General features: G+C 37.1%; 1 protein-coding gene across 1 annotated transcript in view; it reads right to left on the minus strand.

Annotated features, from left to right (window-relative positions):
- Positions 1 to 2750: 2750 nt before the first annotated feature.
- TMEM26 (transmembrane protein 26) overlaps positions 2751 to 18198 on the minus strand; it is a 35695-nt gene continuing 20247 nt past the window's right edge. Inside the window, exons 5-6 of the mRNA XM_024561395.3 lie at positions 9940 to 10016; positions 2751 to 7224 (exon numbers count right to left, since the gene is read on the minus strand). Of these exons, the coding sequence (XP_024417163.2) occupies positions 6800 to 7224; positions 9940 to 10016 (502 nt within the window). The 3' untranslated portion in view covers positions 2751 to 6799. The remainder of the gene's footprint in view (positions 7225 to 9939; positions 10017 to 18198) is intronic.

The following is an 18198-nucleotide window of genomic DNA, read 5'->3' on the forward strand; positions in this document are numbered from 1 at the left end:
AAAATACAATAAAGATTAAATAAAAAAAAGATCTAGTCATTACTTTCTTTCCCTAGGTCTGATGCTTCATAGGGCAAGCAGTATTTGACTTGGTTTAAACCTTTGATTTATCTAAGGCATCTAAAAATCACCTTCAGTTGCAATGGCAAACTGTTTTTCTTTGGTGAAAGTGATTAAAGTGTTTTTGTTAATGATATCAGAGTAACTGTACACAGTAGTAGGCTCTGTAAGTTGGTGAGGTTTCTTTTTATTAATAATTGTTTTTAAAATTATAAAAGAGCAACACACTTAAAACTTTTAAACTATGGCCCTGATGGGTGTGGCTCAGTTGATTGGGCGTCATCCTGCAAAGCATAACATCTCTTGCAGCTCCATTCCAGTCTTGGCACATGCCTGGGTTGCTGGTTTGGTCCCTGGTGGGGGGGGGGCAGGGGGCGGAGGTGCAAGAGGCAACCAATAGATGTTTCTCTCTCACAGCGATGTTCCTCTCCCTCTCTTTCTCCCTCCCTCCCCCTCTCTCTAAAAATAAATAAGTAAAATCTTTAAAAAAAACTTTTAAACTATATAAAGCATAAACATAAAATAAAAAAGGAAAAGGTAGGAATGTCCATGGTCATTGGGAAACTTGGGAAACTTGGGAAACTTTAGAGCCATCTGTAAAGGAATGGATAACATTTATAAAAAGAATGACATACTAACTTGATGGTTTGCACTCTTACTTTTACCTAAAAAAAAAAACAAAACAAAAAAAAACAAAAAAACAAAAAACAAAACTGTGATTGTTCCTTATCAGCACTTATGGCTCTACTTCATTCTTTTGAAAAGCTACATGGCAATATGTAGTATGAATGTTCCAAAATTTAATAATGACCCTATCGGTGCTACTACAGAAACTACTATTGGTGGATCCTATACCGTTCTGAACAGACTTATACACACATTTTTGCATACATTTATCTGTAGAATACATTCTTAGAAGTTGAGTTGCTGGCTCAGATGATAAATGAATTTTTAATTCTGACTCATATTGCCAAATTGTCTTCCAAAGAAGTTGTAACAATTTACATCCTCACTAGCAATGAATAAGAATGCCTGCTTCCCTTGATCCCCTCTAATACAGCATTCTAAAATATTTTTGTACCTTTGCCAATCTGATGCTTCAAAAATGGTATCTTGTGGCTTACTTGCATTTGAGAAATGGCATTTCACTGTGGTTTGATTTGCATAACTATTCCTTTTTCCGTGAATCATATACTTACATATTTTGCTCATTATCCCAATGGGTGTTTTTATTTTTATTTTTCAAAATTATTTTTCTAATTTTCTCATTAAGAAAACTAATGCATTGTTACATTTGTTGCAAAAATATGTACCCTGTAAAAATACCCTGGTATTTTTATGATGTTATAAGTTTAATTTTACAACTTGAAATTTGTAAATTGTCTATGATCTCTAGTTTTGTATTTTGCTTAGAAAAACATTTGCAAATATAAAAGCAAAGTTTTCTATGTTTTTAATTTTTATATTGAATTCTTTGATCCATCTGAAATGTTTTGGAGATAAGGAATGAGGTAAGGATCCAGTCTGATATTTAAAAAATCTTAAACCACTTACAATACTCTGTCACCCCCTCATGATTTATCGTATATCAAAATGCTTATGTAATTTAGTCTATTTCTTGACCTTATTCTGTTCTGTTCTTCTGCCTGACAAAATGAAATTCTCTTGGTTTGTAGTTCTATAATATATTTAAATACACAGAAAGCTCTCTCTCAATTTTTTTCTCCAGTTGGTATTTTCCAGGTGAATCTTTCATGCTTGTTTTATCATAAAATATTTAAAATCAGCTTGGGTAGTAAATAAAAATTAAAATCTTATTGATATCATTATAGAGATTGTTTTAAATTTATACATCAACTTAGGAGAAATTGATACATTTTAAAATATTGTCTCCTTACCACTCCCCAACAGAATATATCTTTCCATTTGCTAAATTATCCACTCATGGTCCTCAAAATCATTTCAAATTTTCCTCACATGGATCTTGTACATTTACTAGGTTTACTCCTATGCATTTTCAGTTCTAGTTCATGTTGTACATAAGTCTGTCCTTCAAATATGTACTCCGTGTGATGTTTGTTTATCTATAGAAAAGCCATTGATTTTTTTCTGGATCTTAGATAATTTTTAATTGGTTTTTATATGCTTTTCTTGGTTGTTCAAGATTCAATTTTCTACAAAAAAAAAATGGTTCCTCCTTTCTAATGTCTATACCAGGAAAGAAAAAATAGTAATGTATTCATGATACCGTTGGTGACTCAGACATTTTAAACCTTTAGATAGGAAAAGCTGTCAATCTCCACTTTCAAAGCTTCTGAGGTTCACGTCTTGCTGTGAAAGATCTTTCCCATTCTGCAAATGCTAAAGACACATTCTTCTATATTTTCTTCTAATATTTTATAGTTTTCAGTTTTACATTTAGATCTTTAATCCATCTGGAATTTATTTCTATATATTGCGTGAGATAAAAATCTAACTTTATTTTTTCCAGATGGTTCGCAAAATTTCCCAACATCATTTATAAAATTGGTCAGTCTTTCCTCACTAGTTTGAAATGCCACTTTAGTCATACTCTAAATAGATCAGTTTTTTTTTAAACCAGAGCTTAAAAACTAAATGAAATGAATTACAGTAGAGAACAAAGAAGAAATTCAAGCAAAAAATAGACATTGAGATAAAGCTGTAGGCAAACTACTTTATGTATATAAAACAAAATACAAAGGTCATTCATAGCAAAATATTATAAATGTGAATAATTCAGAGAAAATATTCTTATAAAATAGAGGGTGGACACTCACAATACGTAAGGCCATAGCAGTTGTTATTCAAAAGTTGTTTAGAGTTACTCCTATCGTATGGAACGTTGTTTGAAGTCTCAGAGCTATAAACATCCTCCAGCTGTAGTTTAATCCCAAATCAGATCTTTCTGAGAGTGGATCAGAATGTCCATTAAGTAAAAAAAAAACAAAGTCTGACATTGGAAAAAGAGTAACGATCTCTTCTTATAATTCAATTGTTTGCTTTTTCACTTACCTCTCCAAGGCTCTGTAATATTTCAGTGTCTCGCTTTCCTGGCAGTAGAGTGAATGTGGACAGAGACCGGGCCCCTTGCGATTCTTTCTTTTAACAGGAGACTTGATCAAGAGTCATGGAGATTAAATGCCAGACATAGTAAGAGTCAGTGCTGAGCTCTGAAACCTGGGCGGACATCCTAAACCATGCACGCCTACAATGTATGCCTCCCAAAGCTTTAAAGAATTGCTATTAACAATTAATATTATAGTAGCGAATCCTGATGTTTCTTAGCTCTTTCTGATCCTACGAGTCCTGAAGTGCTGCTGCATGTTAGTGAAACAGCAACAGAGCCAACTGATACATTTGTGTAGCAATCTTCGTTTGGGAAGATTAAAAAGAATGTTATTGCCAATGCAAATTTTTATTTTTATATGTTATCTGTTTCAGCTTAAATACGAATTAACAACATCATCAAAGACAGAGACAGTTTACTAATCTTGCAATGCCAAGTTATGTTCTCTGAGACTAATCTAGAAAGGGTAAAGAAAACCCACAAAATGTTTACGAGGTGAGTTTTTACACAGCATCACTAAAACATGTGCGCTGTGTCTTGTCACAAGTGAACTATGTTTTGAGGGAGGACATTTGACTGAGCTTTAGTCAAGCAATTAAAATAAAACAGCGATAACAAGCCACTTTCTTCCGTGGTAGGGAACTGGCATGTGTCTAGGGGTGGTACAGAGGTATGGCCTGCATGACATCATAGTCACCTCTCTTATTACAAATTAAAAGGACACAAGTCCCCGGATGTCAGCATATGGGAGGTAACCGCTGTTCTAGCCACTTTACAGCAAACGCTTGGGTGCTTTTAAACATCACCATGTTTAGCATTCTACTAAAAAAAAAAAATTAAATAACTAAATAAATTTTTAACTTTTCATGAGGGGTGCTAGGGATACAACTTAGGCTTAAGTTTTATGTTTAAATAAGCTAAATGAATACAGATTTTCTTTGTACAATAAAAACAGTAATTTTGAAAGGGTTGGAGTACTGGCAGTTAAGTTAACCAATGGTGCCTTGGTAGATTTTCCTGGAAAACGTTGCTGGGGCACGTTTCAGGTCTTCTCACCGTTGGTCGCCGCAATGGTCCTGGGTGCTCTCTGCCTTCTTGGCGCCCTAAGGGAAGCTAGGCTTCAGACCTCGAATTTCCCAGGCCTTCTGAGGAATGTTAATTACAAAATACTTCACTTAAATACTAGAAGCTCATTCACAAAGCCACGCCAAGTCTGAGATTCGGAAGCATTTAAAAATATCCTTGCGACAGCCCGTATTACTTTATACTGATCTATTTTTAGAGGCCCACTGTTTGTTTTGCTGGAAAAAAATTAAAACATGAAAAGTATGCCATGAGCAAATCTGCAATAATAAGTAGCACATACATGTTGTGGAGGCAAACATTCACCATCAAATAGTCAACATAAAAACAGACTCTGCCGAGGCGTTTTTATAAATAGCAGTTATTATTTTGCTTTCAGTTGTGAAGCATTTTAAATAACATGCCCTTAAAAGTTGTCAAGTTTCTTCCTTTATATAGATGATTTCCTGATCTTTCATAAAATTATTATGGAAAATTATAAATGTATCCCATTAGTTTCATGTGTAATTTTACAACTGTATTGTTAAAATGAGAAACACATGGAGGAAACGAAATAGAAACATGGTATCAGGCACTGAAGAACATATTAGTTGGGAGTTACTGATTTCTCTATGTAAAAACAGAGATTGCTTATGAAACTTCTTACCAAATGTTTTGAACAGATATCATGTGACACAGATTTATAGATAAAATTGTCCCAATTAATTGTCAATAAGTCACACCTAATCTAAGGTTATATCCTGTGTTATCTTACAGTCTCTCTGAGTCCCTGAGGATAGTAAGAGGAGTAACTATGATCTGAGCCCCAAAAGAATAGTTTTGGAACTGTTTGCCTCATACAATTACTCTGATGTAGCCAGATAAGTTTTCACACTGCATTTTTAAAAGCAAAAATAAGAAAGAAAAGGTTCTGAATCACCTCCATCTGGAAAGTGCAGCAGTGGATAAAAGAAAAGCGTGACTATCTCAATATCGGGAAAATGAACTCTTAACGCAGAGAAGAAAGGCAAATGTCCTGATTCCCATAGTGCTGGACCATGCATATTCTGACCCTCATCACTAATCCGAGGGCCGTGGGCCGTGCGCCGTGGGCCGTGGGTAGGGCTGATGCAAACCTCCGTCACCTGTCCCATCCCTGAGACCTAAGGCCATGTCCTGTTCTGGCATCTCAGAGGGGCTGCAGTGACTGCTGGCAGAAACCAAAAAATACGGTAACACTTAAAGGGCCTGAAACCCCATTATTCACTGCTTCGGCGCTTCCTTGCACCATCTCGCAAAATTCGACTTGGCTATACAGAAAATACTGAAGTGCAGTTAAGAAAAATACTGACAAATACTGCAAATCATGTTCAGAGGGGAAATTGTGACTTTACTAGCATTACCAGTATTTCCTGCCTCGCAACCAGTAGATCTCAAACTGAAATGGCTTGCTGTGAATTTTGCGGTGCCCAAGCCAAAAGCAATAAAATTTCTGTAAGAGCATATGCGCCATGACAGAACACCACATCAGCCCAGAAAAATGATTTTCTGGGAAGGCCTGTGCAGCAGTGAAGAGGGATCCCCCTGCTACGGAAGCTGGGCAGAGATTTTCACTGTTCCTAGCCCACACTGAGGTAATTTTAAAGGCACATTTCCCTTTATTTGTTCTGCATTCACAGAATGTACTTCTTTTTTTTTCCAATGTCAGAGGGACATTGCAGAAAAGATCAGATGAGATAGTCTGACAATGGAGCCAAAGTTCAAAGCTTCTGTTTTCAGGTAACAGCTGGGCCAGTTTGTCTGCACTGAATCTCCTGAGGGCATGTCGTTGCAACCCGGTGAACAGCTTTTCAAACAGTTCAGGACAAACGAATCACTTAGTCATTGAACAACTCTAACGTCTGATACCATCACACAGGAGTCGTAGCCATGGCCACTAATCAAAGTTCTTTCCATTCAGTTAAAAAAAAAAATTCTCAGATTTGTTTTGATAACCTAAAACTAAAAGCCCTTTCAAAGTGAAAGGCAACAAACATTTTTTTGAGATCAATACAAATAGCTATTCAGAAAGCACTGATTCAGGGGGAAGCCCAAACAGTGCTCTGATTAGGAGACAAAGACAAGGGGCACTTATGAGAAAGGGAAAGAGAACAGCGACATCAGCAGAAGGAAGGCATTCCCATAGGCACAGGCAACATACACTGATGCTCATGCTAAACAAGGGTTTTAATTTGGGGCCAGGTAGCCAGAAGTCAGGTAGTCACAAAGTAGTTTCTTATTATCCTCGCAAATGGTTTTCTGGGATCCAGCGTTGCTTTAGGCCCCATCCACAGGTTGTTTGGTTTTGTGGTTTTAACCGTCCACATTGTGAGGCATGAGACCTGCAAGGCAGTTCCTCCTGGATGGCGGCTCTGGCTCCATTTTAAAGTGACTCCATTGATATTATTTTGATAGGTTTAATATCATTTTTTATGTTGTTCTTTTGAAAATTATTATAGGCAAGGTTGTTTTAAAAAAGGAAGGAGATTCTGTTTGTAAGAAAACCTGGAAAGTCAAGGAATTCACATGCGTGCTGCTGTCAATAAATAACTATGGTGTAGGGCAAGAACCACCAGAGGTGACTGGCGAGCCCTGCAGAGGCATGGCCACGCCCTCCTTGGAACCTCTCTCCCAGTCCCCGGGTGAGGCCCCTCTGTCAGCTGCTTCAACGGGACCGCCATCCTCTCCTCGCAGGACTTGTGGCTGGCTTTCCAAGGAGGCACGGACAGCCAAGACCAAGATAACCAAGCGGTAGAGGTGTAACACCACCACAAGGAAATTCTTCACAGCAAAGAAGACCAGCATCTGGTTGATCACGTTGAAATAGGTCATCAGTACGAGACGCACAATAAGGAAGGGACCATCTTGTATGAAGACAGTGATTCCAATGTTCCACAGATCGGCGCTGTATTGGCAAAACAACAGGCTGGGGAACGCCCTCGCTCTGAAAGACGAGGGGCACACATCATGCTGAACTGAAAACACAAGACAGACCAATTAATGTCTCTCTGAAACATGAAGAAGACAGACAGAATGAAATGGGAACAAGTCTTCAACAATGGGTGCTGTGCTAGTTCATGATTGGGAGTGATTCTGTCCTGTCATTCTGTCGGAACCGGTGACACCACCCTGCCATTTAACACCCTCAGTCATTTTATAGTCCCAGCTGATGTTATGTTTCCAGTCAGAAACACCAAAGAAAGCCAGTCCTCTGGTTTACATCCACGTAAAACATTTAGATGGCCTTCTAGTCCTCATGCTGGGAAAAGCACAGCTAACACGGATGGAGAAAATAAAGAGCAGAGGAAACCTCCCTGTCTGTCCTCGGGGTCTACAGGTACAGACAGGGAGGCAGCCCAGCCGGGGCTCTAGGCCTCAAGTCAGGGGGCCTGCCTGCCTCTCCTCGGCTTCCTCTTTTTCTAGCAGGAAGGTGCTGGGCAAGTTACTTACTCTGCCTGGGCCTCGGTTTCCTTCTTTGAAAAATGGGAAACTGATATCTGTGAGGAGAGGGCCCCCTACTCTCTGATTCATTTATTTCTATTGGAATAACACCCTTGGCTCCTTTCTTCTTTCTCACATTATCTTTCCCTTGGGATGATGAAGGACTTTCCTGACGGCCAAGTGTGGAGAAGAAGTGGAGTATACATGACCCTGGTCCTTCCGGATCCTCTATTTGAGATCTACCCGTTTACTGGTTGACTTACTTGACCCTACGTGTACATCATGTTGTGAAAATTCAAGCACTTCTATTCAAATTCAAACTTCACGTTGAATGTATTTTTCTCATGGTGGTAAAAAAAGCAACAACAAATAAAGGCCATTGTTATTTTATTTTGTCTAATTCCTCATGGTTTTGTTTCATAGTTTATAAGAAAAACTGGATATAATTACTGATTTTCCAGTTGAACAAAAGGGGGTCCAATCAACACATGAAACTTTTTAATTTCTAAAATGTGAATTTAATTTGGGGTCAAGGGCAGAAAATAATTCCTTAATAATAATGACGCCTTTCATTTGGAGTTTTCAAACAAAGAATGCTTTGTCTACTAAAGCCAGCAAATATTAGGAAGCTGCTTTGATATGAACGTAATGCACTGTTTGCTGGAAAATACAATAGTAATTTAGTCAGAAGTAACATTTGGTCTTTGTTTTTTAAACAGCTGCATAACATTATCACCCCTGAAAGTTTACACAATTTCTTTCTTAAATAAAAATTTTCTTAGCAAGGCTATAAACCGCAAGATATGGGAGGGTGATGACCAACAGAATGAATGACCAAAGAAAAACCGACATAAGATCAATAGCCTTTCCCAAGAAGTTAGGGTCAGGAAAAGGCTCCCGGGGTCCCCCTAAGAGTATTGTTCCACATCCAGAGTGCTGGTGCCTAATATTCTGCCAGAAGACACCAGTTGGCCAATGGCTATGGGATACCTTCAAGGGCACATTATGAAAAATCTCTCTCCCTCCCTCTCCCTCTCTCTCTCTGTCTCTCTCTCTGTCTCTGTTATTGGCATACATTCGTTTGTAATTATTTACTAGTAATTAGGTAAAGCTACAGACACTCATTTCATCTATTCTGGTGATAATTTTGTTTCAGGAAAGTAGATGTTTAAGACTAAAATGGCCTCTGAAACCTCTGGGCCTGTCAAAGGGAGCCAAAAAAAGATTAAAAAAAATTAAATATTCCTGCCCTAATGTTAATTCTAATCCTGGGGGTAGGGTGCCATACCAAATAAGACAGACTTATGGAAAATGTAACTAGTAAACCCTAGAATTTTTGAAGTACAGTGGGATCCAGAAGCATTCCCAAGTCAAGATTTCAGTGTTCCTAGAAGTTACGGGAAAACTCCAGATCAGTGCTGTCCAATAGAACCTGCGACGGTAAAAATGTTCTGTATCTGCGCTGTCTATTACTGTAGCCACATGTGGTAATTGAGTAACTGAAGTGGGGCTGGTGTGACTGAGGAGCTGTACTCCTAATTTTATTTCACTTTATTTCATTTTAACTTTTAAATAGCCACATTTGACTAGTGGATAACACTAGACAATGTAGCTCTTGATCATCACTAGTATGAAATATCTAGAAAGTGATTTACTTCTTGTGAAGTCTTAGGGGTTTATGTCTTTATTAAAAGAAGACCAATGGGATTTCTAGAGCCACTACTGAGGAAAATTTTAATTTTCCATATGGCCCTGAAACTTCTTTTACTCCCTGTGATTCCAATACATAGGCCTGACAAAGGCATGAAAATGACCCCTTAAAAATATCAAGATATAACATTCATATGCCAGCAACTGTGCTAAGCACTTTACAAACTGTATCTGGTTTAGTCCTCGGAAGAACCCTCAGCCCTAGCCCCTGTGATGGCCATTCCCATTCTGGGGATGAGAACTGACACACACATGTGTTAACTAGTTTGCAGGAGGTTTTCCAAACTTTACGATGGAACCGCTCTGTGAAGTGAAGGCAAAGCTGTGCTCTCATGCGCTCAGCTGTCTCAGACTCACCACGCGCCACAGTGAATCTCAGATGGCTTTTCTACATTCTCATCTACTTTGTGTCTAAACTGAACTGGAACTAACACTGAGACAACAAGAGATAAAAATGATAATCCTCTCAAATACCCCCTTAGCTTCATAATCAAGAGTTGCAATTTTCCGTTTCTTTGAGAAAATATCAAGACACTTACCTGCCAGGTCGAGTGGAAACTGCAGCAGGCCCCAGGTCCATATAAAAAGGATGGCGTACACCAGGGCAGGGTTATTCCTAGAATGGAGACGAAGCTTTAAATGAGCAACAAAAAATATGGTCATGTGCGGAAAAGAGAAATCTTTCTTCTTTCTTCTTGTATTTGTGTAAACCCTAGTAAACCTCTTGAGGTTTATTATATCATATGCCTTATTTTATAAGAAAGATACATTTTTTGTTATATCTTGGTGATATAAGAAATCCATGAATAATCTTTGCATAATTATCATCAAATAGTTTTTTTTTTTTTTTAAAGGGACAAACCACCTCCAAAACAACAAAAAATCAGAGAGGTTGGGCTCAACCACCCCATGTGCCAACATCTGTGTGAATTATGGCAAAGCTTCTCAGTCCCTTATCGCTTTCTTTAGCTTTGCAAAATTAGACCAACGTTAAAGGAGAGAATGTTAGAAAAAATGTCAGACATTGACTTGGAAATTCAGAAGGTTGATTTCAAGAAATTTCAAGGATGAAAGTGAAAGTTGTTTAAGATCCCAGGATTCTAGCTTAAAAATACATCTCAAAGAGCTAGATGATGTCCCAAAATCAAAAGCACAGCCCATAGAGGAAAGCTGTCCTCTCTTGGAAAACAAATGGGAAGACAAATCCAACAATCAGATTAACACCAGACTTTGGGAGGTAAGTCAAGGAACAGGACTCTGTTATTCACCTCTGCGTCCTCAGTGCCTAGGACAGTGCCTGGCCAACAGAAGACTCTCACCAAATATCTGCGGAAGGAATTACTGAATGTGCAAAAGAAGGGCCCGTACTTAGCTGACATACAAGTGTCCTAGACCTGGAAGAATGGTCTTGGAGACTAAAGTCATTAAGAATAGAGGTCACAAAATTACAAAACATATTTCAAAAGTATCAAACTCACATTTTTTTAGCAAAAATACAAATGAAGTTATCAATTTCAGGTTAGTGGTGTAATAACGGATTTTGTTGCCAACTTCCCTGTCAAGAGGGATTTTCAGATTGGAGAGGGATAGAAAAGCATCAGGGAAGAGTAATTGAAACCAAACTAAATGAGGTGTTTGGAATGAATACCTTGAAATGCTTCAAGTGTTGAGGTCTCCAAAAATTAGATCTGAAAACTCTGAGAGAGTTTGTAAATGAGATTTCTCAGCCAAGATTATCTGTCTCGGCAGTTCATAGGGGAGACACAGTTGGTGACAAAAAAAATAAATAAAGCCCTAACTTTCAAAATGAAACAGAAATGTATCTTAAACTAAATAAGGCACATTTAGTATTAATCCCTAGTTAGATTATATGTGATTATTTAAAAGCTTTCTGAGAGCCCTTAGGGAAGACAGTAATGACAAGGAATCAGCATAGGTTCCCTGAGAACAACTGTACTCAACTATGATTATTTTCTGTTTTCTCTCTCTCTCTCTCTGTCTCATAGAATTAGGATTATGAGGCAAGTAATGATATGTAAATTAATAATAGACATTGGGATTTTAACTAGGCTTATGAAACAGCCTCTCCTGGTGTTCTTATTAACAAGATTAAGATATGTTCTGGGTGTGAGTAGAGTTAGGTGGATTCTTAACTGCTTCAATGACCACCCAAAGGTAGCTCTCTAATGGGTTGCTGCAGGCTGTGCCTTTGATTCTGTTCTACTTCCTATTTCATAAGTGACTTGGTTGCCGACATTGATGGAAGCTTCTCAAAGACACATATGAGAGGTTGGATGGGAAAACAAAATCCTGGAAAATACAATCAGGATCCCAGAAGATCTTGACAGGGTGGAACCAGATAATCTAGAATAAGATAGAAGTAGGATTCCCCAGCAACAGCCTGAAAGGCTCACAGATATTTCCTCACTATCATCTAATAATGAGTCTGCGGTGTGACAGGATTTCTGATTTTCCAAAATCAAATGCAATCCTAGGTCACTTCACAAGTATAAAGTCTAGAATTTTAAGTGGAAATACTAGGGAACACAATCTACAACTTTTCCCTCTTTGCACTGTCAATATCTATCTATAGTAGACTGTCCACAAGTGCCTACATTTTCAAATAACTTTACTTACAGTGTCTGAACTATGTTCAGCCTGTTTTCTAAGTGTTTACTTCTATGATTACACTTCATCCTCATACCAACTCTACAAAGTGTGTACACTTATGATCCTTACTTGACTGGTGGGGAAACTGAGGCACGGAGAATTTAAGAAATTTGTTCCAAGTCATATGGTTAAAAGTATTAGGAGCAGAAATCAAAACTAAATAGCTGATTTCAGCATCTGCCCTTTTAACCATTGCACTATACTATTTCCCTGAACGAAATGGAAAGCTTTAGCCCTGCTCCATTCTACAATGTTCAAAATAGTATGTATTGTGTTTTGTTTTAAGGAGGAACATTTAAAAGGCGTTTGGTCCCAAGGCGAGAGACTAGGATGGTGAGGGAACTCAGAGCCACGTTATGTGTGGAGTTCAGGAAACTGAAAACTAGAGAAGATTCCTTTAAACTTTTATTTTATACTTATTTAAAGGGCTATCATGTGGGAAAGGAATTAAACTTATTTCTTGTGACTTCAAGGGCCAATTCAGGCTCAAAGGATCTTAGTTGCACCTATAAGAATGAAAATTTCATCACAATAGGGGGAAGCACTCTCTGATAATATTAACTTAAAATAGAATGACTTGCCCCTGGGGTTAGTATATTCTCTATTAGTGAAAAATTTCAAAGAAAGGCTGGACCAAAACTTGTTGACAAAGTTTTGGAGAGGATGCCTCAATAGATATAAAATAGATTTTTCAATAGGTAGTTACCTTTGAAGTTCATCTAATCCAAAACTTCAATAACTGTACCACAAACTCATGTACAATTTGTCTGCAAGGCAGCAGAAAGTGGTGGTAAAGCATAAGCTTTGGTACTAGTTGCTCAAGTTTGAATACTAGCTCCAACCCTCGCCAGAGAGATGTGTGCCTCCCATCCCAGACTGATCATCAGCTAGCTACATGAATATGGACAACTAATGTCACATCTATATGCTTTAGTGTGCCCATCTACAATATGAGGATAATGATAATACTAGCTACTGTATTTTATGTGGTAATTTTCCTAGGTACGTTGTTTAAACACATTAAACATATCAAGCTCTTAGAACAGCACTCCGTACAGACTAAACATAGTAGATCGCTACAAGGTGGTTACTTGATTTCCATTTGAGCTTGAGACTATCTCAACTTCTCTTTCCTATCACTCTTCATTTTTGAAATGTTGATAATGGAAGTATTTACCTCATAAAGTATTATTAGAATGACTAAATTTATCATGACTAAAACCTTTGGAACAGTGATTAGAACACAGCAAGTGATAAATAAATATTATCTAGTCATAGTAGTGTTCTATTTTTATTATGTGAATATACTTCTTAAACTCTTTATGTTTTATTTTCACATTACGAAATAGAGATAAATAATATACTAACCTTAACCCCAAGTAAGCCAAATTCTAAGCCTGCACTAATGAATGTCTTTTGCATATGCGAGGATTATTTGAGCACACACAAAATTCAGGACAGTGTGTGTGTTGGGAAACTTATTGGTCAAAAATAACTTTGGAAATGATGGCCAGAAAATTTTTGAAGCAGACAAATTTGTATTATTAAATCAGACAGTTAACGTTACTCAGGAAGGTTAAAGGTTGGAATGTAGATAAATCACAGAATTTAAATGGCAAACATTCAAAAAAAAATTGTGAAGGGATTTTGGAGTGAATTTGTCCAACATTGTCTGCATTGTGTAACTGTCTCCCGCAATTGTCTTGCCCCATTTTCTCATGTGTAATCTGTCTCCATAAATGTCAACTGAAAAGCATGTGAGCAGACAATGAACTCTATTCATAAAGAGACAAAAGATCTGGGAAGCATCATTATAGGTGTGAGTACCACTTCTATATTTGGAAAACTGAGAGGATGAAAGATTGGAATTTGGTAGATCAGTACACCAAGTCTACTGAGTGAAAAATAAAAATAAAGTCATACATTGTTAATTTGCTTAACTATATTTTTTGGAAGTGCAAATATTCCTGTAGATAAGAAATAATCAGTGACTGGAATTCATCTAGGTTTTTAAAAAGCATCAAACAAACCTCTTTAGAGGGGAGGAGGAGGGATTAAAGGAAAGAAAGAAAAAGAAAGATAGAGAATGAAATATTAATTAAGCTTGGAAAAATGTTTCACCAAGAAAAAAGAGTTACATAGAAAGAAAACAGTATAAACATAAGAAAATTCTCCTTTGGGTGTTCAAATACAGTAAAGTAACAGTAATGCTATGGGAACAGATTTTGTTTTTTTAATAAATGATCTGAGCTCAAAAAAGACTGCACTGAGTGAACCCTAAAGGTGCAAATAGCCACTTAGCTCTTTCCGGCAACGATACAGCAATTTAGACTTGTTAAAATGTTGGAAGATGGCTGTAGCAGAAGGAAAATGCAGCGAATCCTCTCCCCAAAAAACATACATAAAAATGAACAAATTGTCAAAAAAAAACAGCAATCAAACAGACAGAAACACTTCAAGTCTCTGGAAATCAACCAAAGGCAAATAACAGAATAACATTTATTCATGAAAATTTGGTAGAACTTCGGTAAGAGCAGTGGGAATCTGAGGCAGTCTGGCCCAGGGGATGTTCCCATCTCTCTCCAGCTTGGCTACATCAAGGAAAAATTGCACCAGACAAAGGTAATTAGGCGGGAAGACTTTATTCAGGACTATTGCGGTAGTGGAGAGAGACTGAATTCACCCCTACTGAAACAAAAGGCAGGAGGAATTGTAAGTGAGGGGTGAGCCAGTGGAAATGTACTAGAGGACATTAGAGAGGGAAAGGTGGTGTCAGATCCGTACATTAAAAATTACAAAGCATCACTTAGATAAATTAAGGGGCATTTGAATAAAATAGGAGATAGTTCGTGCTCGCAGATTGGAAGACAATATTAAGATGTCACTTCTTCACAAATTGATGCTTAGATTTAGTACAATTCTTATCAAAATGCACACAAGATTTTTTGTAGAATTTGATAAGCTGATTATAAAACTTTTATGGAAATACAAAGGACCAAAAATAGTCAAAACAATTTTTAAAAAGAACAGTGTTAGAGGACTTACATCCAGTTTCAAAAATTAACATAAAACTCCAGTAATTACAATAATGTGGTGCTATCATAAAAATAGACACACAGAGCAATGGAACCCAGTAGGATGTCCAGAAAAAAAAAAAAAAACCCTCTTGCATATGTGGTCAATTGATTTTTGAAAAGATGACAAGGCAATTGAATAGGGAATGGATAGTCTCTTCAACAAATGGTGCCAAGACAATTGGTCCCAGCTGAGACAAAAAATAGTACTGGAACAATGCCCAAAACAAAACAAGACAAAACATGAAATCAGACTCTTACCTCATACTACACACAAAAAAATTAAGTCCAAATATTACTGCAGATGGTATTTCTAATTTTAGGTGCAGAAAATATTTCTTAGCTATGACACCCAAAATACTACATAAAAGAAAAAATTGATACATGGGAATATATCCAAAATTTATATAAATTGTTCTTCAAATGACATTAAAGAATAAAAAGCAAGCTGTATGCTGGGAGAAAACATTTATATTTATGTATTTAATGAAGGATTTGTATCCAGAGTATATAAAGAACCCTTACAACTCAATAATAAAAAAATCAATTCAATGAAAAGTGGGCAAAAATCTGAATAGAGACTTCGACAAGAAAGATGTAGATATGAATAGCTAATCAGTACATGGGACGATGCTCAACAGCAGTGGGCATCAGGAAAATGTAAATTAAACCCACAATATGACACTACTAGGAACCCACTGGAATGGTGATCACCAAAGGCTGAGAGGAACGTGTTGGGGAGGTTGCTGGAAAAATGGAACTCTCATTCTTGGTGGGAATATAAAAAGGTATATCCACTTGAGAAAAGTTTGGCAGTTTCTGAAGAGTTAATCATGCGCTTAAGAGAAAACCCAGTCATTCTACTTCTACTTACCTACCCAATAGAAATGAAAGCAGTCCCATCCAAAGGCTTGTAAGTGGGTGTTCACAGTAATATCATTCTTAATAGCAAAACCATAATACATATGTATATCAGCTATGAAGCTGGTAAGTAAAATATGGTATATGTATGGAATACTATTCAGGGATTTCAAAGGAGCCAACCACTCTCAGATGCAACGATGTGAATGAACCCCAAAACATGAGGCTGTGAGAAAGCCAAACACAAAAGACTATGTATTTCATGATTCCATTTACATGAAATTTCTAGAAAAAGACAGAAGGCATATTGATGATTGCCGAGCGTTTGTAGTGGGAAAGAGAATTGACTGCAAATCGTCATAAGAAATCTGGATTCTGGTGACGGTTATACAAATCTATAAATTTCCTAAACATCATTGAACCATAGGATTATAATAAATGAATTTTATGGTGTGTAAAGTCAAGTTGTTAAGAAAAATTTGCAATATGTAGGTTTATAAGAATAAGGCAGATTAACTTCATGTGGTCATAATGAAGGAATTTGATTTAGGTTAAAAAAAAATGGGCTTGAGGTTTCAGCCAGAATGCAGGATAGAAGTAGGGATTATTGAGTGTACACATCACTGCAGGCTTTTTCCTAATCAGCCCAAATTATGAAATAAAATAAAATAGAAAATAAAATTTTGTAATAATATAAGTAATGCTAAGTAGGCTATAATGAAGTAACCCCCTTTGTATTACAAGTAAATATCCTTTTGTGTATATTAAATTTATTCTGCATGATTGTCTTTTTGAGACCTAAGCAGAAAGCTATGCCACAGTGAGAAGGGGTTAAACCTCTCCTTTGAAGAAAGGGACATTTGCGATGTCAATTCTTGCCATATAGATGGGCCCTGAGGGGAAAAAAGAATTTGGGAGTACATTTTAGGAGAGAGCAAAAACCCTCGGTTCTCTCTGGGCCTTATTTTGGAGTCCTTGAGTAGTGATGGAAACATGTCGGGGTGCCGTAGAGACTGCAGAAGGTCAGAGACACAATGCAGTTATGTTAAAAGTAAGATGCCTTCAACCTGAGACCATGAAACCTGGAAAGAAATTTAAAAACAAAAATCATAGCATAATTTATTTGATCCCATTGTCAGGATATAACACAAGTTTAAAATGAGAAAAAGAAGATTTATGTAATACGCTGATTAATTGTAGGTGGCAGAAGAAATTGCTGAACTGAAACTGCCTGGGTTGGGGTAGGACCGTGTGTCCTTTCGCTTGTCACTGGCTCCCCAGTCTCTGACCAACACATCGCCTGGCACATCCTAGGTAACCAATCCATACTGGGCGGGTAAATGGATGTCTCATGACATTCATATCACTCCTGAACACCCCCTTTCTTACCTAATGCCCCTCCCATCCCCTATGATATTTGGCATGTATGTGTTTATTTCTATATAGAAGTAGTTAATTGTTTTTATATTCTCATGTCTCTGTCACTGTGCCTTTAGTTATTTATTGTTTTTATGTGCTTGGTAAGGATTTATGTTTTTCTCATAACTGCTTTGCATTGTAAGTGTCCTAAAGTATCTGAAAATTTGTCATATTATGTAAATCACTGACAAAATGGAAGGTATTAAAGCTACACAACTAATATAACAACATTGAGGATAATGGATGGACTTAGATTGGATTCTTTTTAAACTGCTATGTCCACTTAATGAGGTATAAGAAAAACAAGTGTAAGGGAGACAGAGAATGATCATAGATATACTTTGTGCTATAACTGGGATAGTAAGTTGACTCAGTAAGTCAGTGTATTTTACTCAGCTTTACTTTTTTTTGTTTGGGAAACACAGCACAAAGTAAACTGTAGCATTAAAAGCCAGCCTCACTGCAATTTATTTTTATAGCATAGTCCAAAACAACCCAAACTGAAAGTACATTCAGGCCCTGAGATTTAAATCCCTAATGGTAAGAAATAAGTTCCACGAACAGATGTGATCATGGATTCTAAGTGTATTTGCTTGTGGCAAAAATAAAAGCACCAACTCAATAAGTTTTAATTTATAGGCATCTACTCCAGAAAGCCTTGGGCGCTTTGAACAAAACTTACTAAAAATACAATTTAGTAAAATAAAACCTAATATTCCCCATTCTCCATTCACACTAGGGAATATAAATTTTCCAACTGGGTAGGGGAGAGAT

Source organism: Desmodus rotundus, chromosome 4 (genome assembly GCF_022682495.2).
Source record: "Desmodus rotundus isolate HL8 chromosome 4, HLdesRot8A.1, whole genome shotgun sequence".
In the NCBI taxonomy this organism is placed as follows: Eukaryota; Metazoa; Chordata; class Mammalia; order Chiroptera; family Phyllostomidae; genus Desmodus; species Desmodus rotundus.